At 36.0% G+C, this 26,212-nt stretch overlaps 1 protein-coding gene across 1 annotated transcript in view; it reads left to right on the top strand.

The window, feature by feature from the left end:
• msi2a (musashi RNA-binding protein 2a) overlaps positions 1-15,293 on the top strand; it is a 185,755-nt gene extending 170,462 nt beyond the window's left edge. The window contains exons 12-14 of the mRNA XM_073829218.1: positions 7,206-7,360; positions 13,265-13,341; positions 13,451-15,293. Of these exons, the coding sequence (XP_073685319.1) occupies positions 7,206-7,360; positions 13,265-13,306 (197 nt within the window). The 3' untranslated portion in view covers positions 13,307-13,341; positions 13,451-15,293. The remainder of the gene's footprint in view (positions 1-7,205; positions 7,361-13,264; positions 13,342-13,450) is intronic.
• The last annotated feature ends 10,919 nt before the right edge of the window (positions 15,294-26,212 follow it).

Consider the following 26,212-nt stretch of genomic DNA (forward strand, 5'->3'; position numbering starts at 1 on the left):
TAGTGATCAAAAGACTTTCCTGCAGGACAATCATGCCAAAGTAAACATCCAAATCTACTTATGCTTGGTTCAGGGATCAGTCATAGAATGTTCTTGAGTGGCCTATTCAGACTTCAGATTTAATTTTCATTGAAAATATTTGGTTGAACTTAAAGAAAGCTGTGGCAAAGTTAAAACCAAAGATTATCAGTGATCTGAAAGTTTTTTGAGGCGAGGAATGGGCCAAGATTGCAGTAGAGTGGTGACAGACACTTCCAAGCAGCATTAATTGGTGATTTTAAAGAATAAAAGATTCTGCACCAAATTTTAAATTTAGGGGTTGAATCAATGTGAACATGAACGTTTAGAGCCAATTTGATTTTCTTTCATTATTCATCAACTTATGTTCTCAGAATTACTGAAATGTGTATTAATAAACTTCCTCCAATAGTGTACTGATCCCTTTGTTGAGTTGCTTTTACAAAATTTTGTTCTCTGCAGGAAAATGTCTTGCAGGTCAAGGGGGTTCAATAATTTTGATTGCAACTGTACATATACACACACTTATATACACACATACACATACATTTACACACTTATACACCAGCACACACATAGATTTACACATACACGTGTATGTAACTGTAAATGTGTGTGTATGTAAGTGTAAGTATATAAGTGAGTGTATGTGTAAGTAAGTGCGTATGCATGTAAGTGTAAATGTATGTATATACGTGTGTGTGTGTGTGTGTGTGTGTGTGTGTGTGTGTGTGTGTGTGTGTGAATGTAGGTGTGTATATATGTAAGTGTGTATGTGTCTATGTAAGTGTAAATGTATCTGTGTATGTAAGTGTAAATGTATGTGTGCGTGTATGTGTGTATATAAGTGTGTATATAAGTGTGTGTGTGTGTGTATGTATGTGTGCATGTAAGTGTAAATGTGTGTGTGTATATGAATGTGTAAATGTGTGTGTACTTGTTTTTATATCCTGGTGTGGACCTAAACCTGAATACACACAGACTGGTGAGGACTTGTGTCACGGTGGGGACCTAAAGTGAGGTCCCCATGGGGGAATAAGCTTATAAATCGTACAGAATGAGTTTTTTTTTTTTGAGAATGTAAAAATGCAGAAAGTTCCCTCTGAGGGTTAGGTTTAGGGTTAGGGGTAGGTGAAGGGGATAGAAAATACAGTGTGGACAGTGCTGGAAAATGCATTGTTCTTCACCAAACTGTTGTAGGATTGTTGGAAGAAGTTGCTGTTGGAGGGTGTTTTGGTACCATTCTTTATTCATGGCTGTGTTTTTGGGCAAAATTGTGAGTGAGCCCACTCCCTTGGATGAGAAGCAACCCCACACATGAATGGTCTCAGGATGCTTTACTGTTGGCATGACACAGGACTGATGGTAGCGCTCACCTTTTCTTCACCGGACAAGCCTTTTTCCAGATGCCCCAAACAATCGGAAAGAGGCTTCATCGGAGAATATGACTTTGCCCCAGTCCTCAGCAGTCCATTCGCCATACTTTTTTGCAAAAGATCAATCTGTCCCTGGTGTTTTTTTTTTTTTTTTGAGAGAAGTGGCTTCTTTGCTGCCCTTCTTGACACCAGGCCATCTTCCAAAAGTCTTGGCCTCACTGTGCGTGCAGATGCGTTCAAACCTGCCTGCTGCCATTCCTGAGCAAGCTCTGCACTGGTGGCACTCCGATCCCGCAGCTGAATCCTTTTTAGGAGATCCTGGCGCTTGCTGGACTTTCTTGGACGCCCTGAAGCCTTCTTAACAAGAATTGAACCTCTTTCCTTGAAGTTCTTGATGATCCTATAAATTGTTGATTTAGGTGCAATCTTAGTAGCCACAATATCCTTGCCTGTGAAGCCATTTTTATGCACTACAATGATGGCTGCACGCGTTTCTTTGCAGGTCACCATGGTTAACAATGGAAGAATGATTTCAAGCATCACCCTCCTTTTAACATGTCAAGTCTGCCATTCTAACCCAATCAGCCTGACATAATGATCTCCAGCCTTGTGCTCGTCATCATTCTCACCTGAGTTAACAAGACGATTACTGAAATGATCTCAGCAGGTCCTTTAATGACAGCAATGAAATGCAGTGGAAAGTTTTTTTTCGGGATTAAGTTCATTTTCATGGCAAAGAAGGACTATGCAATTCGTCTGATCACTCTTCATAACATTCTGGAGGATATGCAAATTGCTATTTTAAAAACTTAAGCAGCAACTTTTCCAATTTCCAATATTTATGTAATTCTCAAAACTTTTGGCCACGACTGTATGTATGTGTATATAAGTGTGTATGTAAGTGTATATGTGTGTGTATGTATTTGTGTATATAAGTGTGTATATAATTGTGTGTGTATGTATGTGTAAATGTATGTACGTATGTGTATATAAGTGTGCGTATGTATGTGTATATTTGTGTGTGTGTGTGTGTGTGTGTATGTGTATATTTGTGTGTGTGTGTGTGTGTGTGTATGTGTAAATGTATATTTGTGTGTGTGTGTGTGTGTGTGTGTGTGTATGTGTAAATGTATATTTGTGTGTGTGTGTGTGTGTGTGTGTGTGTGTATGTATAAATGTATGTGTATATACATTATGATGCTGATTAGCATCTTTGAGCTAGGTTTAAAAGTATCTAAAATTGTCATGACCAAAGCGTTTTGATAGTGACATCTTTGTTTTTTTGGGGGGTATTATCCCATAGAATTGTCACTACTGAAACATGCCATCATTGTTTTGGTAGTGAGAAAAGGAAACACATAATTCTCATATTTGGGGGAAGTAAACTAAATTTTAGTATGTTTTAGTATGCAAGTTAAAATTCTGTAATGTGACGTGGTTGCTACCAAAGCATTACTGTCACTACCGAAAATGGGGATGGGATGTTTTGTCGAAAATAAAGTATATTGAATTGACAACTAAGATGATAGGATAGTTTTTGGTTCAGTGTATATTCAGTCTAATGAATCCTTAACTTTGAAATCAGTATGATCAACTTTTTGCCTTTTAGGAAGAAAAATTGGATTCAAGATACAAAAAAAAAAAAAACTCATAAATTACACTTGAAATATTCTGAAATTGACTTAAGGATTTACCTCTGAAAAAAATTAATACAAAAAATATGCAAACAGGAAAAATATTTATATACAATCTAGATGTAAGCAAAATCTTATTAGGTCAATATATACCTTCTTAGTAAATTATATATTACGGTGTTTCGGTAGTGACAAATTTGGACAAATATTTCAAAACTTTCTGAAAGTACAATAAGAGAATTAACTGCACAGTTACTAGAAATGTGTACCTTGGATATTATACAATTTGCATACATGCAATTTTTTTCAAGACGTTTCCAATTCTGACCAATTCTATAGAATGGCCCATATATTAAATGACATAAAATATGATTTAAATCTTTTATATACATTTATACTACACGTACTATACATTTAATTTTAATTCATTGGTTCGCCTGCCCATCCAGCCCTGGTTAATTAGTAAATAAACTTGACTTGCTGTCCTCAAAGGAGTCTCGAACCTCTGTTATCCAAGATGTTCATATCTTTCTTTCCTCAGTCAAAAATTAAGGTTTTTGAGGAAAACATTCAAGGACGATTTTTAAGTTTGAGAAGAAAATGAGATACGCGCTACCCTACTTTTTTGAACTGGAGTACACAGATGAAGAACTAACCACACGTGACTTTTCCAACTTGATTCCACAAAGCGTGAAGATGTGCATGTGCATCACAGAGCTAGTGAAAGATGAGCATTTGTGGTCTAAAAGTATTTAAAAATATATATATTGTTTTTTTTTGCTAGATAAGCAAAATTCTTCGGCTGGGATTTTGTGTAGAGCCCTTTGAAGTTGCATTGAAACTGCAATTTGGACCTTCAACCCATTGGGCGCTACTGAAAATCCTGGAATGTTTTCCTCAAAATCCTTAATTTTTTTTTTGACTGAAGAAAGACGTGAACTTCTTGGATGACATATTGTGGAAGTAAACTAATACTTTAACAGAAATTAAAATTTTGGACCTGATTTACATCTGTACTTAGTGCTGTCCCCTTGTGATCACCTGACAGATATATCATCTGTGATGAAATTTGAACTTAAACTTTGGAACGTAGCCAAATTCTCCCATTATATACGTATAAGTGGAAGTCATTGAAATGAAAAGTTTAGTGTGACTGGCTGTTTAGAAACCAGATTTAAAACAACCCTCTAGACATGGTTTGAATCTGTGGAACAACTGATGCAAGTCAAGCCTCATTGTCTTGTCCCGATGAAAGAGGCAGTGAAGTCAGGCGTTGTGCGGCCCATCTGCGGTACTGTCCTAATCACTGTGGCGACACGGCTTGTGCCAGGCCAGGTGTCGTGGATCTTTGTGATTCAGCTCCTTCTGTCCTACTTCTTTTGCCTCATTTCATTTGGCAGCCAACAGGAAAATGTCTGTAGTCCTCTTGCTTTACACCAGCGATCACATAGATGTGGGTTGGACTTGAGCCTAACCTATGCTCATTCTAAGGCAGCTAACTTTAGATTCACAATACAGTCTAAATTGAAATCCATTCATGAGTGTACATTATATAAAATTGGATTGGAAAAATCTGAAGTGCATTGGACATAGGTTTTATTAACTTTCTACTTTTCCAAATCTTTTTTTCTCCGTCTTATGTTTTTGCTTTTACCAGCCGAACAAAAAACACATCCTTTAGTTTTATTTTTTGAGTTGACATTGGAAACAAAAACTCATCTTCTGCTTTGCTGCTGCAATGTATGACCTTAATATTGCTTTCGGTACATGTTTAGAGCGTTTCGAGATAGATCTATTAAATACAGGCGTGCTACCTGATATGAAGGTCTGCCCAAATGTCTCTTGTATGCTTGTTGCTGTAGCAACTCGGACACAGTCAATGCATTGTGGGTTTTTCAGGGGTCAATACTGATGCTGTTGCAGTGTAGCTTTGTTTTAGAGAATATTTACATCTCTACAGCTGTCCCTGCTCAGCAAAACCACTTTGTTATCCCGCCAAAGGATGCGCAGGGTGACATCGATTAAAACCCCAACGCTGGGAGCCGGAGCGGGACAGATGAGTCACCTGTGTCTCAGAAACACGCTGCGTAATCACAGGCCGGCGGGTTTAATTAGCATGGGTGCTGCTAAGCTACCAGTCAAAGCCAATAAATGTAAGTCATGTTTAGCTATTAAAGCTAATAGCAGTAACGGTTTAGCCCCAGGGTTTAATTTAGAGCATAAATCCTATTCCTGGCAAAGCAAGAGAAAGCACGCCACTCACCTTTACAGAATCCAGCAATTATATGGAATAAAGATTACAATACACACATAAAATGACTGTGAAAGCAAGGAAAGCCATAGCGCTCGGATAAGACATGGGAAGCACGTCCAGAGGCAGGCGGAGAGTTCGTAAATGCTGCCTGTTATCATTAATTAAACACAATCGATGTAATTTAGCTGAAAAAAACATTGCTAAACTAAATATTTATTTCTGTGTACACTTGAGGGGGTTTTAGTAAATAAGTAAGTCTAATATAAAGGTCAGTAGAGTGTGTGACATTACCTCACGTGGTGGTTTCTAGCTGTGATTCTCCAGCTCCAGCTGTATTCTGTCACTGTGAAGAGAGATGTGAGGAATGAGCAGTCACAAAGGAAGCTCGATCTTTACATGCGTGTTCGGCGCAGCAGGAAAGCCTGCATTTCTCTCGGCCCCGTCCTTCGATCAGAGCTGCTTAATGCACAGCGCAGCATGTGGCTGTGTGCAGTTTTGCATGGATGGCGTGGGTGTTTTTTAATCTATATGCTGTCCACACGTGAAGGCCGTTCATACAGGACAATTTTGTATTTAAAAACAGGAGGAGTGTAATTGAATGCAGGTGTCTTAAAATACAGCAGCTAAACCCTTTATACTTATTCATGTAGTTTGCATAGTCCAATTAAAAAACAGACCGTGTCTTGTTTGAATGGCCCCTGACATTGTTAGTTAGCATTTTAACATTTTAGATATTTAATAATAAACATTACACAGTGCTATGTAAGTGTCACGCATTACTGTTTAGTAAGATTTTATGTCTGAAAGAAATTGCCAATGCTCACCAAGGTGAATTTTCTGCATCAATATCATCAGTGTCACAAAATCTTTCAGAAATCTATTATGCTGATTTGATGCTTGAGAAACATTAGCTACACTACCAGTCAAAATACTTTTAATGCTTTTTATTTATTTTTTTAACATTTTTTTCTCTTCGCCTCACCATGCCTGGATTTATTTGATCCAAAGCAGACAAAACAGTAAGATTTTAAATATTTTAAAATATAATTTATTCCTGTGATTTCATCATTACTCCAGTCACAAGATCCTTCAGAAATGATTCTAATATTCTGATTTGCTGATTAAAATGCATTGAAAACAGCTGAGTGATTTGATTTTTTTTTCAGGTTTCTTTGATGAATAGAAAGTTCAGAAGAACAGCATTTATCTGAAATATAATTTTTTTGTAACAATAAATGTGTTTATCATCACTTTTGATCAATTTAAAGCATCCTTCCTAAATGAAAGTATTAATTTCTATAATTTCTTTCCCAAAAAAATTATTCTGACTCCAAGCTTTTGAATGGTACAGTTACAAAATGTTACAAAAGCTTTTTATTTCAGATAAATGCTGATCTTTGGATCTTTCTATTCATCAAAGAATCCTTAAAAAAATGTACTCGGCCATTTAAAACATTGATAATAATAAAAAATGTTTCTTGAACAGCAAATCAGCATATTAGAAAAATTTCTAAAAGATCGTGTGACACTGAAGACTGGAGTAATGATGCTAAAAATGTAGCTTTGATCACAGGAATGAGTTACATTTTAAATAGCACAAATATTTTAAAATATACAGTTTTTATTGTAATTTGGATCAAATAAAGGCAGGCTTGGTGAGCAAACGAGACTTCTTTAAACATTTAAAATGTTACTGTTCAAAAACATTACTAAGTAAATATTCTTAAAAATAATATATTATTATTGATTATATTATATAATTATTATATATATAATTGTGTAAATAAAAATTGTATAGTCCTTAAACTTTTGAACAGTAGTGCACATATTCTGTCTCATGTTACACACTCTGATAGAAGCTGTCTCTCTGCTACCTTAGTAACTGAAATATGATTTATCAGAAATCTGGTGTGTCTTTCACAGGTGCTAACCCTCCACGACCCGGAGGTTTCCCCGGTGCAAACAGTCCCGGACCCGTGGCAGACTTGTACGGCCCCAGCAGTCAGGACTCAGCAGTGGGAAATTACATCAGTGCTGCCAGCCCCCAGCCGGGCTCCGGGTTCAATCACAGTATCGCAGTGAGTACAGCTCTCTTACACTCCCTCAGTCATGCTGATGTGGCCAAGAGATCCCAAAGTACAGGGAAAGTTCTCAGTTTGTGTCTTTTGTCCATCATACTTTTTAATTATATTCAACCTCCAGCTGAGAAATCAGAGTCTGATTGGCTGTTCCTCCATCGTGACTCACATTTTATGGCAAGGTCTTGATTGTCAGCGCAGCAATTTAGAAACGCAGACTTGGGGGGGGGGGAAAGAATATTAGTTCCAGAGGAATTAGTTCCATTCCACATGTTCAAAAATACCCCAATGAGTCACGAGTCTCCGTTAGACTGACACTTCTTGTCTCGCTCATGTTTTGTTTGGGGAATAAAAGCATCACAAACAGTTTAGAGGAAGCAAAAAGGCTGCCGTGCTTGGAAATGAGCAAATTGTCAAAATCAGATGTCCCTGTAACTAGCAGATGCTCTTGACACCGTCTCCAAACAAAAGCCCCTGCGTTGCACAAAAACTTGCTTTAATTGGCTTTTGTCGGCGAGCGCACGGATGCTGTCTGCAGATGTCACGGACGTCAGGTTGCGGCTCGGTGTCAGCACCGATCTCAATTTGAAGAAGAAAGCATTTATAATGAGCTGCCAAATTGAAATTAAATTATTCACCCCGTTCTCACAAATCAGTTTCTTAACTAAATGAAGCATACATTTTGATTTATGCAAGTGTTTGCAGAAGATTTCTACTGTTTTATTGCTTGCGGGTGGTCTGCTTAGAGGCCTGTTTTCATCTGCAGTATATGAAAGGTAGAGCATGTTAGAGATATAGTACTGGCAGACTAGTGGTTCAAGGAACAGTTGAAAAATTTGTCCTCATTTACTTGTCGTCATGCCGTTCCAAACCCTTAAAAACAATCTTTGATGGAAACTTCTGAAAAAGCGCCATAATAGCATTTTGGTTTGAGGAACAAAATGACTTATTTTCATTGGTTCTCGCATGTCTCATAACCGAAATGTGCCAAGGTTAAATTTCAAAAAGAGTGAGGAAATTTTTGGCTGAACTATTCCTAAACTTCTAAGCCAGTAATGAGGTAATTTATGATCTCCCATCACAACAGGAGTGATGTTGCCTAGTGAATAAAGATCTCAGCTGGTAATTAAAAGGTTTGATTCTACACAGGCTGATCCGTTAACTATCACCATTAGGCCCTCCAGCAACACATTTACTTAAGAGATTGCTTCTGTAGTTTGTCACTTTTGAAATGAAAAGCCCTGCTTAAATGGCTAAATTGGTGAAGAACTGCTAATAAACAGCTGTTTATTGTGCATAAAGACAATTGACTGACGACAGGAATATTAACTGCTGGTTAGAAACTGAAGTGAGCAGAAACTTGGATCTTTTATACTCTGTTTCTGCCTCCTGGCATCTAAATAAAACATGTCACCGCATGAATTCATAACTTTATTCATCGGCATTAGTGTGTTTCTGAGTGAGTGCCGTTTTGTGCTGTGTGATTAATTCCAAATTTAGCATGCGCTCGTTCAGCTGGACTGATGGATGCGTGTGTGTAGTTCTTGAAGTCTCCGTGCAGAACATTAACACGGGAAATGACGCAGAACTAAAATGCTCGTCTCCATTTATTTTTCTGACACGTGTCAGCAGTTCACCACCTACTGGATCCCCCCCCCCCCCCTCTCTCTCTCTCTCGCTTAAACTTATAGTATCAACACACATCCACTCCAAAATAAAGTTTCATTCCCGCTATTCATAAAATAAGGAAACCTGGCAGAAAAGCCAATATAAACTTAAGAAAGCCTTTCCTTCCTGCCCTCTAAAGCAGCGGGTGTGAGACTGACTTTGATTTATTCGTATGGATTAGACAGATCCGCTCCTGCCATGCACACAATAGTCTGATGACAGGCCCGATAAGCGGCTGTGTTTCTCAGAAAGGCTTGTTGACAGGTTGCCGTTTTGCCCTCTAAATCAGCCGTGTGGGTTTGTAAGTTCACAAACGCAGTCTGACAATGGGCAGAATTTATTTATTCAGGACTGATCAGCTCCACGGAAGAAGAATCAGGACAAAAACGTTTCTTCTTGTATTTTCTTTATGTTTGGAGGCATCCTAGTTACTCTTTAGCAGCTTTATTTGATTTCACAAATGAGAATAATAAAAATGAAATGCATTATTAGACTGTAGGTAGGGCTGGGTGATTAATCGAAAAGTAATCGAAATCGACATTCAGAACCTATAATCGATCAAATTTTTCCAGGTCAATTATTTCAATTACTTTCCCTTTAAAAACACTACTGCGTGTGGCGTCACGTGACCCCGCTCCGTTACGTTGCGTTATTCCGCCGACATGTCGATGGAGAGCAGGATATACAAGAGTAATTTTATTTAGAAGAGATAATGCTTATTTTCTACTTTTAATATTTATTATTATTTTATAAATAATTTATTTTGTTTCCAAAAGTGCAAGTTATTTATTTTCACAAATTTAAGAAAAATGTGACTTTTCATTTTAAGCAATGTGTGCTTTAATTTCAGTTGTTCAACACTGATGTTCAATAAATAATCATAGATAGTAGATAGTGTGTGCACCCTTCATTCAAAAATCTCTCACTTGTAATATGTGCGCATATTTACTGTACAAAACTTGTCAGTGAACTATGAGGGCAAAAAAATAAATATTATTTAAATATAATTAAATATAATTTTATTAATGAATAAAATAACCATTCATTAATCGTAATCGGGTTAAAATGTTCAATTAATCGAGACTTTGATTTTAGGCCAAATCGCCCAGCCCTAACTGTAGGGATGTAGCAATATCAACAAGTCCACGATACGACAAAAAAGAAAAAAAAAAAGAAAATTAAAAATCTAATGCACTTTGAGAGTTCAATATTAAGAGCTCCAACCCATGTTCTTAACTAAGAAAAGTCAGTGAATTGACGAATTGACTTGTACCTAAACTTTAAAAGGGACTCGGGGAGGGTTGGGAGGTGCCTGAATCCAACGTTACTTTTTTCCCCGGTACTTTAGCCTACTTTGTGTAATAACGAAAATATTTATTACAGTGAAAAAATAAGTCCAAAACTCTCTATTTTAACATTTTGAACAATAGGGCTCTACAATCTTTTGCTTTTTTTGTGTGTGTGTTTTAATTTTCCTGATAATCAAATGAAAGCATAAACATTTTTTTTTTTATCAAATGAAAAATGAACCCTTTTAATTTTTGGCAAACAAACAGAGGTTTACTGTTAAACTGGAAGAAAAATTATATTCAGTTTAAATAATAATTGTAGTTTTTTTTCTACAATTAAGTGGTTAATCTTTTTGTAATATTTTTTTTATCATATATATTGTTTTATGTAAATTATTTAAATAGGAATATATAAACACCTACATTATACTGTACAAAAGTAATACAAGACTAATATTGTTGTTACATGTTAAACCGTACTTTTATTTTGACAGGTTGCTGTAAATTTTCTGTGTACACAGTATGATATGATGCTAGTTTTCTGAAATGCAGAGCCTTGGGAGAGAGAGTTGCAGCAACGGAAGTTCAAAATGCTCGATCGTCACGTGATTCACATAGCCTCAAATAGTTCCAGGAAGTTCATAGCGGGCAATTGGAATACATTGAGTTAGAGAGACAGAACTGCAATTTTTTGGTATTTATCTCTCTCTATGGCTCTGCTCAAATGAAACGGTAAAAGTGACACTCACAGCAGCTTTGGAGATTGAGTTTATCTGTTCATGTGAGATACAAATGCAAAAATTAGCGGGGGCGTCACACGTGCTTCAGTATGCTTGTAGTTAAAAAAAAAAGCGTCTCCGCCATTCATACATACAGAGGCAAACGGAACATGCAGCATTCATATTAAAACAGTCTTTTTGCGTTTCAGTTTTCACAGACACTAGTCCATATCGCGATTTGAATTAAGTGACAGACCAACTTTTGATTTATTAATCCAAAAATCAACTAATTCTGTGGCATTCCGCACTATAGAGTAAATTCCGTTTTTGAATGGATTCCGCGATCCAGTCCGTGTTTTCGCGGAGGAGACATTGTAAACGCGTGACCATGTAGAGACAGAAAAGACATGCCTTCGTGTAAATAAATAACATAAGGCAATTTAGTTTGTTTAATAAAAGAACAATGTATAGACCTGTTCTATAGGAAAGATAACCTTAAATGACTTCTATTGTGATCTGGCACTATATCGAAAATAAAATGAACTTGACGTTCAAGGGGGGCGCCGTAAGATAATGGTAGGGGAAACACGGTATATGACGATTTTTGATTGTGGACAATTAAATGTTCTCCACAATCTGCTTAGAAATATATTTCGTGCTACAGCACGCACAATCTGTCAGATACAATTCTGGCGCCTTCGTCTCAATACACTGTACAACGCGGCAAACATTCACATCAAATGGTTCAACTCACGCGTAATTTCCATTGGGGACATGCTTTTTAAAATCCCGTTTGTGTCCTACCACTTTCAAATGTTTTTGTTAAAGTAATCTCTTGTATTGTAGAATGCACGCTGACTGCCGTGAGTTTTGCGTGATCGTTAAAACCAAACCAAAAGTAAGACGCACACGTGCATTCAAAAGCATTTTTAATATGCCGTGTTTAGAGAAAGACTCCCCAATGTGTGCAAATTAGGCTACATTAAATATCTAGGCTGTTATTAGTATGTGGGCTATAATAGGTTGTGTAGTTGTCTATAGCTCTGAAAAATTCGGTCTCTATTTGCACTTTGAAAGAGTAGCCTAATTTGATTATGTCTGCATTTATTGACTACATGACTAAGAAAGAACTGTCGTTTATTTTTTTGTTATTTATACTGTTGATTGTTTAAAAAGCACTGGTCAGCCCTTTTGCTTGTGAAACATAGGCAATCAGAATCAGCCATGAAAAATCAAGATCGGTACATTACTAAAAAGAAATTGGGTGCTCCTATTTTTTTTTTTTTTTTGATGCTACCAAGTAAAAAAGTTAATTTTGAGCCCTGTATATTGCAAATGTTTTTGTTTGGTTAATATTTTGATTATGCAAGTAATGTTGTTCAGTGACTTTGTTGCTTTATTTATGTTTGATTTTTTTGTCAAGCAATAAATTTCATGTAAAAGAAAGTTGGTCATAGAAATGAATAATAACTATAGTTCAGAGATCAGTTCAAACTTTTCTGAAGTTAACGTTTTAAAATAAAATCAGTTGTTCACTGTGTGTGTTTGCCTTTTGTTTTTGCAATCATGTTTAGAAAAAATTATTTATCAGCCTATACAGTATATCGGCTATCGGCCTCTAATTATGAGAGTTATTGGTTATCGTTATCGGCCAAATTTCCATATCGGTACATCCCTAAGCACAACTGTTTTTAACATTGATCATAAATCAGCATATTAGAATGATTTCTGAAAGATTATGTGACACTGAAGACTGGAATAATGATGCTGAAAATTCAGCTTTGCATCACAGGAATAAATTACATTTTAAAATATAATTTCACAATGTATTTTTGATCAAATAAATACAACCTTGATGAGCATAAGAAATGTCTTTAAAAACCATTAAAAATCTTACTGATCCCAAACTATTTAAGAGTTATATAATTATCTGATTAGTCAATTAATCATCAGAATAATTGACCGATTACTAAATTAAACATTAGTGACAGCCCTAGTCTTGATGACAGTCAGAGTGCAGGTTTCATTGACACTTATATGAGCATCATTTGCGAATAAATGTTCTCTTAAAGTGGAATTCTTGATTCTGTACAAGAGAATCAATCTCAGACTCTTCATAAAAGAGAATGTGTAAATTATTCTGTCTGAATCTGTCAGTGTGTTAGGATCACTGTTTTCATACAGCTTCAATGATTCTGCTCAACATCTTACTCGTTATCTACTTTCAGGGTCCTTTGATCGCCACAGCATTTACAAATGGATACCACTGAAAGCTAACCGGAGATGCGGCACCATCTCATAGAAGGTATGCATGTTTTTCTCTCATTCTGAGTACCTTTTTTATGCAACCATTCATGCGTTTTTATTCATTTTCTCGCTGTTTAATGTGACTCATATCTGTTTTGATCTGCTAGAGTTCTTCGGGAGGCCCTGGGAAAATGTCTAGAGTCTCTGATTGGTTCGTGTACAGTTGATGTCATAAAGACTTCAAGCACTACAGGCTCTGATTGGTGAATGGACAAGGGGGGTGGAACTAAACAAAAAGGACAAGAAAAATACGATCATCTCAGAAAACAAACATCACAACTGTTGAACTGTAATCCAACCCTCCTGTCACTGCAGGACTCCTTCTCATTTTACTTTTCTTTGTGCGCTTTTTAAATGACTTTAGCTTTTAGAAAAACATACTTAGATCAGTGAATTATTCAGTTGCGATTGTCACAACTTTTTTTTTCCCCTCGATTTTGGTGCCAGTTAACTTTTTAATTTTTGCACACACGGACAGATGCCGTGCTGAAAGACGCCATACCATTCATCTATTGGAAAAAAAAAAAAAAAGAAAGAAAATAATCTTAGTAGCTGTTTTTAATTGTGAAGTCTCATTGTTGATCATAATGACCTATTTTTGGGCAATACAGAGGGAGAGGACTCCAATATTTTTATGGTCCTTTTTATATATATATATCTATATATCTATATATGTGTTGTTGTTGTTGTCATTTAGAAAAAGAAAAAAAAAAAAACGTATACTGTAATTTTTTTTCCCCCCTAATGAAAACATGGTGATTTCAAATATAAAAAAGAAATGTAAATGTAAATATACTTCACTGCATATAATCAGTTCAAGCATATTTTTCTGATGGTGTTTCGAGAAAAAAAAAATCAGGGTAATTGAATTCAAAGTAACTGACAGTATGACGGTGAAAAAAAAAAAACAACTCCAGTAATACATTGATTTCTTAAATTATTGTATACACATGAGCTGAATCATTTTACAGGTGTAATACCACCAGCATACTCATGCACATGAGCTGAAACTTTCCAAAACACCACTCCCGTCCAAAGCACACTGTGTGTAGTGATCAACGAAAGGACTTTTTCCTGTGTTCTGCACATTCTGACACTTTTATACTCCTGAGAAGAAAAAAAAAAGAAACTTACTATGTTGTCTGTTGTTGTTAATGTTGTCTACTAGAGGACGTTCCTCTTGATTTTGGAACCTGTCGTGGACTGTACGTGAACGAAGCGGTTTATTTCTCTTTTGGCTGAAGAAGGCAAACATTTTTGTGAGATTTAATTTATTCAGTGTACGGAGGACGCTTTGCACTGTGTACAAAAAGAACGACGGTTTTCTCTTTGCACATGCTAGCTGTCACGAGTGACCTTACAGAGATTTGATGTATGAAAAATTGTTCAGTGAATGTTGCTTTTATTTTTCTGCCGCTGGCGTCCAGAACGCAGGTCGAGAAGAAGCCAAACGAAAAGCAATCTATTACTGGTGCGCTCAAGATTTCATTTCAAGGACATAGCGAACCTTTTATCTGAAATATTGACGTATTTTAATATACAGCCAGTTGAAGACACTGAAAAAAAAAAAATCGTTGACCCGAAACCCAGAGCTGCTGATTTCTTTCTTTCAAGTTGAAAAGCTGTTTTAGGTCAAACGCATAAATATATATATAAATATATAAAATGCAGATTTTTAATGTTAAATGATCTGATATGTATATTCTGATGTAAATGTGTCTTTTTTCCTGCTGCAGATGTAAACTGTTTTGTTTGATGACTTCTGTTTTATTTGGTGTAGTCTGGTGGCCAGAGGCAAACGCACTAAACGCCGGAGCCTCTAAAAGATTTACAGATCCAGTCACGTAATAATATTTAAACAAGTGAAAGGAACGGAGCGAGGGAAGAAAACTATTGTAATGTTCAAATGTAAAAACAAAACATTAAAAATGAAACCAAGATGTTTGTTCACTGATTTCAATTTCGTGGTTATTGATGTTAGTCGAATTCTCTTTTTTACTTTTAGCCATATCAGAATGAACTGAGACCAGTATCAATTTATCCCATCATCTTGAGTATTGCACTGAACTACACAAACACTTGGAATTAAGTAGTAAGCTACTCAAGGCTGTTACACGTTGTGTATACAGTCAGCTAAAGTAAATGCACTGCACACCCTATATATGGGCCATTCTACAGAATTGGTGCAAACAGCTGTCCCACAACCTAAAAACACATACAAAAAGCATCTAAGTATTTAAATCTTAGATGTTTACTAAGATCCTCTTATCTATTCAAACCCACAATAATATTTAAAATATCAGTAAGCTTAATCTATATATAAAATCATTTATTGGCTACTTACAATTGGGAGGTGGTTGTCCTGAACCCTAACCCCAAAATTTCAACTTAACCCAAAATATTGAAATAATTTTTGCATCTCATTTAGAAGGCTGCATCCTTTGGAGGTCACATACGTCATCGGGGAAGTCTCATTAAAAAAAAAGTAACCGTTATATTGCAAAGTAAAAAAGAAATTATAGTATTTTACACTTCACAAGGAATAACAGTAAACTTTATCATGGTTACTTTTCTTAAATAAGACATCCTTAATGATGTGTGCATCCCTCAAATGCAACCTCCAGAGGACGCAGCCTTCGAAATGAGACGCAGGAATTGTTGTTTTTAAAATCTTAATTTTTTTTTTTTTAATATTCTTTGTAAATCATGAAACTTTATGTAAAAAAATATCCTGCATTTTCATGTCACTACTGAAACAGTTTATCTTTTAGTCCATTGGCTAAGAGCAATTTTACCTACACCTACACACTTATGTCTCTCTATCTCTCATAGCTACATGGTGAGTAAACAAGCCCCATCATTTAGAGGTAAATTTGTTCCCAAGTGTGAAAATCTGTGTAACTTTAAAAAATGTCACTACCAACCACTTTCTGCAATTAAGCACACTTTTGGAAAGTTATTGCATCAGTTGTTATATCTGTACAACTGTGCTAGCTAACCATGTGCTGATTAGCCTAAGTGTCACGACTGAAACAGTCGTCATTGTTTCGGTAGTGACAAGGGAACAGATAATGCTTTATTTGGGTGAAATAATTTTACTACTGTTATGTACATTTTTAGTATTTTAATATGCTTTAGTAGTGTTCTAGTATGTGGGTAAAAGTTCTGTAATGTAATTCACCTAAACTTTGAAATTGGTTTGATCAACGTTTTGCTTTTTACAAAGAAAGAAAATTATTAATTTTTTTTTTTATCTCAAAGCACAACTGAAATATTGTTAAAATTGTAGTTGTCACTGATTTACCTCTAAAAATCTTTTAAATAGCAAAAAAAAAAAAAAATATTTACATGGTAGATGTAAACTAAATCATGAGAGATCAATATAATGCTTCTTATTAATTTATATATTACTGTTTCAGTAGTGACAAATTTGGGCAGAGGAAAAAAAATTCCAAAACTTTCGGAAAATACAATATGAGAATTAACTGCATAATTACTAGAAATGTGTACCTTGGATATTATACAATTTGCCTACATACAAAATGTGTTACCAATTCTGTAGAATGGCCCATATAAATGATATAGGCCCTGACATGTAAATGAGAATGTGATCTCCATGGATGCTGTCAGTGATGTGCACAGTAGCTGGTGAATGTTTTTAGTGTCATAGCTGGTACTGTTTAATGGATTTTAACTTGGAACCAAGAAAGTCTGTATTACCTGAAGAGTACGGTCTGTTAGCGTTCCCTGTCATCTCGCAGTTGCTCATCTGACACTGGATCCCTGACAATGCTGACTGGCTGATGTGGTACAAGAGTCTGCACAGTCCTAGGATCTCCACTAGTCACTATACTGAGCTGTGACAGGAAAGACCACAAAGAAGGAAAAGTATTATGCTTTCAAAAGACCTGTGATAAAAAAAAAAAACACCATTATTGTGAAATATTATAATTTAAAACAACTGTTTTGTATTGTATTAGTTTTTAAAAAGTTATGTATTCCTGTGATGTTCAAGCTGTATTTTAGAATCATTACTCCAGTCTTCAGTGTCACATGATCCTTTTAGAAATCATTTTAATATGCTGATTTGCTGCTCAAGACATTTTTATCATTAGCCATCTTGAAAACAGTTGTGCTGCCCAAGGATTGTTTTTTCTTCTTTTTCTTCATTAAATAAATCTGAAAGTTTGAGAGGCCCTGCGTTTCAGACCTGGAACTATATTTGGCCACATTTGTCCCATCAGGTCTGACTCATAAGGGACGTCACTAGGCCTGTCCAGCTGTCTTAACTCACCGAGTGGCCTGTGTCTCTGTCACGCCCGCCTCGTCCTTGTCTCAACGAGATCTCTTGTCTTTGTGCTGCCACTACCATCAGGTCTTCCATCTACTACAGACAGAATGTCATGACTGAAAAATACAGAAAACATTTCACTGGTGCTTAGATCTGTCAAGGATGCAGAGCATGCTGCAGATGTTCCGCCTTATTTCCTGATACAAACATGATGCTGATCAATAATTAGTCAGCAGACACACATTTCATTACTGATAGAGAAAGTCACTGACCTTCTGTCTGTGAGCTGGTCCATGATTGTTTGGCTTGGTCTTTTCAGTGTTTAGCTGGTTCAGTGCTTTCCTGAGCACACGGTTTTCTGGTCACTTGGATTGTAGCCTGATCTGAACATGTCCAAGTCACTGCAGACCTACAATGAAAAAATTTTAAGGTCAAAATATGCTGTGAATTGTTATTGGGTTATCAATCAAAATGACAGAAAGTGAATGGCATGCACCTATATCTATCTATATATCTATCTGGAAATAATGGCAAAAAACATATGTATATGAATATATGACCGCTAAACTCATTCAAATGTCACTCAACAACTGCAGGATGACAACAAGTGACCTATAAATATAAATGGCAAAAGGCAGCTAGAATAAAGTACACAGTGAGGACGGTTCATCATAAAACAATGTACTATTTTGAAATATTACAATGTAAAAGAATGTTTTTCTATTTTAAAATCTAATTTATTCCTAAATATTTTCAACATCTTTACTTCACATGTTCAGATATTCAGTGTCACATGTTCCACATTTTCTATGCTGATTTATTAACAATTGTGCTGCTTAATATTTTTTGGAGGGGACCTGTGACACTTTAAGGATTATTTGATAAATAAAAAAGTTCAAAAGAACAGCATTTATTTAACCCTTGTGCGACCTTATGGACATTGTTATCCATTTCAGTTTTGTTTTTTGTTATACGTGTGCCTGTGTTAATGCCAACTGCATACATTTTGGCTCAGGTGTTTATTTTATTGAAATTTTTATATTTTACCCTCATTTCCTTCAAAAAATCAATTTTACCCTCTGTACAAAAAATACTCACACTCAGGACCTTAAGGACAAAAATGTCCATATTGAAACCCATTAAAACTGCAATTGTTTAACCCATTTGTTTTTCCCAGGTTTTCCCAACACCTTGGTCATCTAATCTTAGAGAGAGACCTGGAGAGGCCTACAAGCCACAGTGTCTCACACCTATTGCTATGTACAAGATTGTCCTGGAAAAAACTGATAATGTTCCTCAACTCTGAGGACTGGTTTTTCCAGCAGGACAATGCTCCATGCCACACAGGTAGGTCAGTCAAGGTGTGGATAGAGGAACACCAGATTAAGATCTCTAGACCTGAACCCTACTGAAAATCTCTGGAATGTGATCGAGAGGAAGATGGTTACAAGCCAACAAAGCAGAGATGCTTAATTTTTGGTACCAGGAGTGTCACATAACAGCAATGTGAAAGGTGGAGAGTGTGCCAAGACTGTGACTCAAAACCAGGGTTACTGCACCAAATCTTCATTTCTGAACTCTTCCTAAGTTATAACATTGTGTTGTTTAAAAAATGTGAACTTAGCATCTTTTGTTTTTATGACCATTTGTCATTTTCTGCAAATAAATGTTCTCTAAATTACAATATGTTTATTTGAACTTGTGAGAAGTGTTGAAAGTTTATCCACCTTATTTTTCAATGCAGAAGTAAGCTGTTTTTTGGTAATGTGTGAGACTTCCAAGTTTATAAACCACCATAGGGAAATAACGAAGTGCAGTAAACGGTAAAACTGTTTGCACTACAAACCAGTGTTCATAATTAAAATAATACATTTAAATAATAGAGTAAGACACACCACTTTGCAATATAGAGCAGCAAAACAAGCTGTTTTGTACAGCTAAAAATAGCTGGACATGGATGAGACCGGAAGCCAGACCCATAAAATGTACAAATGGCTGTGTCTGCTCTTATGGGAAAAATAAGTCGGATAAAATAAAAAAAAAATGTTCCTTTTACTCAAACACATGCCTATGAATAGTAAAACCAGAAAAACTGATTTAACAGTGCTGTCTTTATTTCCAAGAGCGCCAAGTAATTGATGTTTTTTTTTTTTTATCAAATAAATCATTTATTTGATTAAAAATACTGAATAAAAAAAAGTTATATTGCGAAATGTTATTACAATATAAAATAATGGTTTCTATTTTAATGTACTTTAAAATAGAATTTATTGCTGTGATGCAAAGCTAAATTTTCATCAGCCATTATTCCAGACTTCAGTGTCACATGATCCTTCAGAAATCATTCTAATATGCTGATTTATTATTAGAATGTTGGAAATAGTTGTGCTGCCAATTTTTTCAGGATTCTTTTATAAGAAAAAAGTAAAAAAGAACAGAATTCATTCAAAATCTTTTAGAACAATGTAAGTCTTTGTTATCACTTTTTATTAATTTAACACATCCTTGCCAAAATAAAAGTATTCATTTCTTTCAAAGGAAAGAAACATTTACTGACACCAAACTTTTGAACGGTAGTGTATATTGTTAGAAAAAATTTCTATTTTCAATAAATGTCTTCTTTGTGAACATTACTCAAACCAGAACAGCAACAGAGAGCAGCACACATTCACACATGTATAACATATAACAATGACACTTACACAGGCCTCTTATTACTGGACTACTGTTATAAAAGGGTGAGCCTACTAAAATAAACACAAAAAGTGTGTGCATTTCACAACCAATACAACACCAACACTCATCAAAAGCAGTTTCTGATAACTTGTCTGTTTCACAGCGTCTACAGCATAAATTTAGGTCATTCTGACACCAGTCGCAATGCAAGCTGGGTACCTGACAGCACTGCAATGTTCACTTAAAATCCAAAAAACAAAACAAAAAACTAAGCACCCCTCAAAATCCTGAAACCACAGAGCTCCCCCAAATAACAAGTTCCAATTTAAAGGCACAATATGTAATTTTCTCCACTGGAGAGCACATATTCAAAAACAAACAACAAAACAAAGTGTAGTTTGACTGAGTGTGGAATCATGGGAGTTGTCATCTAACTGGACTCAGGAGAAATCATGTTCATGGATGAGCTAATATACTAAAGTTTTATTAACTTTATTGGGCATTACAAAGAAATTGCAAACACACTGGATTAAACATGAATTTTTAAAGTAGAAATTTTAGTTGAGTGTATGCTACACTGAAAAAAAATATGTAGAAACTATTTCAACTAATAGAAAATGCTTGTAAATCACAAATACAAGTAAAAATAAGATGCTGAATTCAACATCATATCTGAAAGTGAAATAGTTAGGGCTGTGCAGTCAATTTCGGCTTTAAATGATTATGAAAACACAATAATCGAGTTAAAACGATTATTGCCCCTGATTTCACTCCCTTTGTGTTTTTTTAACTCCTCTATAAAAGCCCAGTTTCACATGCAACATGACTTGCATAAAATGGGACGTGCTTGATTTATTAATGTTTATTTAATGTTGTGTTTTTAAAAGCACAAAAGAGAATTTGCACTGTTCTGTGTATGCGTTCAGAGACGGAACCGAACACGGACAAGTAAAGAGAACGTTTAGCTTAAGACGTGTACCTAAGACACGTATGTCAAATACTTGCAAATGTGTGTAAAAATGTGGCGTTTAGTGATTATTAGTGTAAATCTTTGTCAGTTATGTCTCGAAAATTAGCGTAAACAGTTGAGAATGAAAATACGTGTGTAACAGTATATTGTATCCGCGCAGCTCTTAAAGCGGCCACAAGTAATACCTTCTGCTGTCTCTGTGCTTAATGTTAATCAAACAACAAAAGACAAAGATAAAATCACTCACTGTTCTTGACAGAGGAACTTTTGTAGTTTTTATACATATTTAATTCTTACAGTGAAGACTATGCTATTTTACATTAATTACATTAAACTCCCCAATAAAATCATTTTAACAGTGTAGTATTTTTTCTAATGTTATGTGTCAAATCATTTTTCTTAAAGGGGTCATATGATGTGGTTTCTTGTCTTCCTTTGTCTTTGGAGTGTTACAAGCTGTTTGTGCATAGATAAGATCTGTAAAGCTGCAAAGCTTAAAGTCTCAAAACCAAAGAGATATTTATTATAAAAGTTAAGACTTCAGCCACACCTCCCTAAAACGGCTCGTTCAAACAAGCCCCCACTTGTCCACGTCACAGGGTGAGTAGATTAGCATAACACAGCCAATATGTATATGGAAAGAAAGAAGGGGTAACTTTTACCAGCTGTAGTAGTGTTGCAGCCGCCATGTTGGGGAGAAGCAGTGTGTTTCATTGCGAAAGCGAAAGTACTTGCCTTCCAAATGAGGACACAACTAGAAATCAATGGTTAAGTTATATTTACAACACTGTGCACATTTCATGGAGGACTGTTTACTGAACCTGGGAGAGTAGCTTCCAATGCCAGCTGTACACAAAGGTTTAAGGCTATAAAGTGACAGTCTGCGCTTCTGACTGACGGCCTGTAAGTACGTTTTCATATTTAAAGAATTCAGTACTGACTATTCAAATGCTAGTTTTGAGTAGTGCTTGTTGTTTCTCGTTATACGATCGCAAATGCAGACATGGTGTTATGTGACGCGATGCAATGCGACACATAAAAAGTAGGGATGCACCGATCCGACTTTTTCAGTCCCGATACCAATACCGATGCCTGGGCTTTGTATATCTGTCGATACCTGATACCGATCCGATACCATTGTTGAAACTGAAAATCAAACAACAGATTTATTTAAAAAAAATAATAATTTCAATCAGGGCTTAAAAACGGAAAAAAAATCCATTCGGTTCACTCCGAGCAGAATCGATATTTTAACGTTTCTGTTCTTGCGTTCCTCATTAAACAATACGTTCCGAGAACGGTTTTCTAGAAAAAATACCGGTTAATAACGTTATTTTATTGCACAGCACGATAGATAGATAGATAGATAGATAGATAGATAGATAGATAGATAGATAGATAGATAGATAGATAGATAGATAGATAGATAGATAGATAGATAGATAGATAGATAGTGTGTGCCTTTTAATAACATGTTTGGCATTATGTTTACAAATGATTAAACCAAATTCCGTGTTCGTGTCATTTGAACTTCTTGTCTTTAAAACCGAAAGTAAACGAGTTCACAACCAGGGTTTGAAAATTAGCGCGGTCCGAAGTAAGGTGTTAAAAAAATTGTGCTATATTAACACCCTCAAATGCACTACATATAGCCTAGTGTCAGAAGATTTTTTTTATGAAAGTACAATGTTGCCAGATATTGCTACGAAAAACAAGCAATTACAAAAAGAGAGAAAAAGATATCCGAAATAAGTTCAAAGCTTGTGTTTTTTAAACAAGATTAATATATCAGTAACACTAACGTTCAACTTTCCACTTTATAAACGTCCCAAAGTGTCACACTAAATTGGAAAAATACACGTATAATAGGTGGATCTGGCAACAAACGGAGGCTGCACACGCGCACTCACTCAACGCGCTCTCAAGCCCCGTTCACTGCGCTAGCTTCTCGCATCAACATGAATTGCAAACACTCATGCGATATGAGGTGGTTTAAACGGCTTAATAATCATTCAGAGAGCTTGGCATTTTATTTTTGAATATACAAAAATGACCAAGGGCCGGACCTCGGTGACCTCATAGCTGGCTACGGCCGTGCCTGGAAACAAATGAGCTAATAATTTTTTTAAAACAATTTTCTTGTTTGATAATACTATAGCGAAATAAGCCCCTTCAAGACCATCCGCTTCACATTCTGACCACACGGCTTAATCTGCGATAAAAACCTGTTGACTTAATTATTCCTTACCTAATATGCATAGCCTATTATAGGCTATTTTCACTCAAACAAAAGAGAACTAAAAACAATAGACAATTTTAACTACAAGTTTTAATTAGGCTACAATAACTTAAACTAAACATACCTTTGCACATGAAACAGCCAGGTGCTTGGTAACCTTAAGCTCGTCGCATCAGAAAGGGCTCTGCTTATGACGTCTGCTTCGCGGGCATTTCACGGTGTATGCGTCACCGTCGCATTTGCGCACACAATTTGAATTCATGTTTTTGGTCTGCCAAATTGATATAATAAAGAGAACGATAAAAATACCGTTATTAACCGGTTAATTTGGAATTTCTGTTTCTGTTTCTGTTCAGAACGATTAAAATTGATTTTGTTTTCGTTTTTGTTCCTGTTTAATGTCATTTGTTTTCGTTTTTCGTTTTCGTTCCTTAAACCGGTTCAGAGCCCTGATTTCAATAGCTTTCTTAGTTTTACATACAAGGTCACATTTTAAGGTTTAATAAAAAACTTCTGTATTAAAATTAACAACTGATAAGGTCTGTCTGTCATTTTTTTATTTTTATTTAACATGATAGTGATAAAATTGTCAATATGTCAAATTCTTTAAACCTGCTAGCGATGCAAGATTCTTTGTGTGTGTGAAACAGAGTCCTACCCGACGGGTGAACCGCTATAACTGACGTAACGGTGGAATAATATTTATCTGTCAGGTGCAGTGCGGGTGACATGCACGGGATTTGCTCTTTGGACTCAATCTGGTACACGCTGACGCTGCTCTCAAACGGTCCAGTGCCTGTGTTCGCGCTCTGTCTGAAGACCGTTTAAAAGCCATTTCACATGGGACGCGTGAAGCGGTGGAATCTCTGCGCGGCTGCCGCTTTCTCTCATAGTGAAAGTGTTTTGCGGTCGAGCTGGTGTTCGCGACGCGTTCTCAGGGTAAACGTATTGCAAACAACAAGGTCTCATTTTACTTTACTAAAAGAAAATAAATGAAACGTAATGAAAATACTATGTGTTATTTGCTATTTGTCATTTTATGGGACAATGGACTAGCGTGGTTTTCATGTCAGACACAGTTTACTATGACATTTTACACATAATTGTATTTTTACTGCGCAGGCTATTCTACACGCATTTTCTGGATTTTTTTTCTTTATTAATAGCCTTTCTCCGTATTTTATGGATCATACAGCTCCGAAATGTTGCCATACTGCTGACTTAAATGAGGAGGGAGGGTCCGCAATCTCTGGGTTGGTTGCCATGTTTCCTCACGTTCTTCTTCAACTAGCTCAACTTTTGCAGGCAGGCGTCACATGATTGGAAAGGTAGTCACGGGGTGTGTCGCCATTCTCCCTTATTACACCGCGACACAGGATCGTGGATCTGAGTGTCGCGATTTCGGTTTCATATCGCTTATCGTTACAGCCCTAATATATATATATATATATATATATATATATATATATATATATATATATTAGGGCTGTCAATCGATTAAAATTTTTAATCGCGATTAATCGCATGGTTGCCATGAGTTAACTCGCGATTAATCGCACATTTTTATCTGTTCTAAATGTACCTTAAATTAATACTTTTTAAAGTTTTTAATACTCTAATCAACATTGGCATGGACAAACATGGATGCTTTAAGCAAATATGTGTTTATTATCAGTGAAACCATACTCGACATGAAGACTAACTTGTTTCAAATGTCATAGATGTTTTTCAAATAACTTGTTCATGTCTATTAGACACATGAAAAAAAGAACATAGAAACACCAGGTTCCCATTACTTCTCTTTCTTTGCACTGAGCAATTTACTTCCACAAGCTTGTTTATATTATTTGCCGGACAGGGCAGCTCACTTCTTCTGAACAAGCAAAATCTACATTTATTATTACATTTCTTTGCCTCTCGGTGCCCACATACTGTAATTTGATGCAGCCAAGTTCTCAAGAAAACTGTTTCCATTGTTTTGATTAAGTATTTTTGTTATCAGACAACCAAAGTAATATGAAATAATAACTGAAAAAAAAATCCTGCATTATGATCATGATTCAATCACTGAAAAGAATCATTTACCGGCATCTGGACATAAGTCACTCCCTGCATTATTATCGTTGTTTTTAACTTCCTGTCTGAATTCCTTCAGGATCCTTAGACTTTTTAGGAGTTCACCCATTTAAAGTTATGTGATCGCAAAAACCTGCTTCTTTTTTTATTGTTTTTATTTTATTGTTTTGGTTATAATGTACTGATTGGAGAGCCTGGTCTCATGAAAATGCGCACTAGCATGACTTTCTGTTTCTACTTGGCGTGCTATTAATAAGCTGAAATTAATTTTGGCGTGCATATGATATGCATGTGTTTGACGTGCATATAATACGCCGTTTTCGCGTGCATACTCGTATGTGGCTTTACGCATCAACCCCACAGCACCAATCCTAATGTAGCCCGACTCCGCTTGCATTCATTAAATATGCCAGAAGTGCCGGTACGCATGAAAAAGTGCAAGTACGCAAAAGGATAAAATACATAAGTACCTGCGTACCGGCCCACTTCAAGCACTGGAATGAACATAACATCTGTTTTAACTGAAAGCACTGCTCCTCTGCCGCTCGCTGAACAGAGCAGACGCAGATATAAAGAGAGGGAGGTGCGCGCACATTGGGAGACCTCGCGCTCGTTCA

Source organism: Garra rufa, chromosome 23, assembly GCF_049309525.1.
Source record: "Garra rufa chromosome 23, GarRuf1.0, whole genome shotgun sequence".
Taxonomy (NCBI): domain Eukaryota; kingdom Metazoa; phylum Chordata; class Actinopteri; order Cypriniformes; family Cyprinidae; genus Garra; species Garra rufa.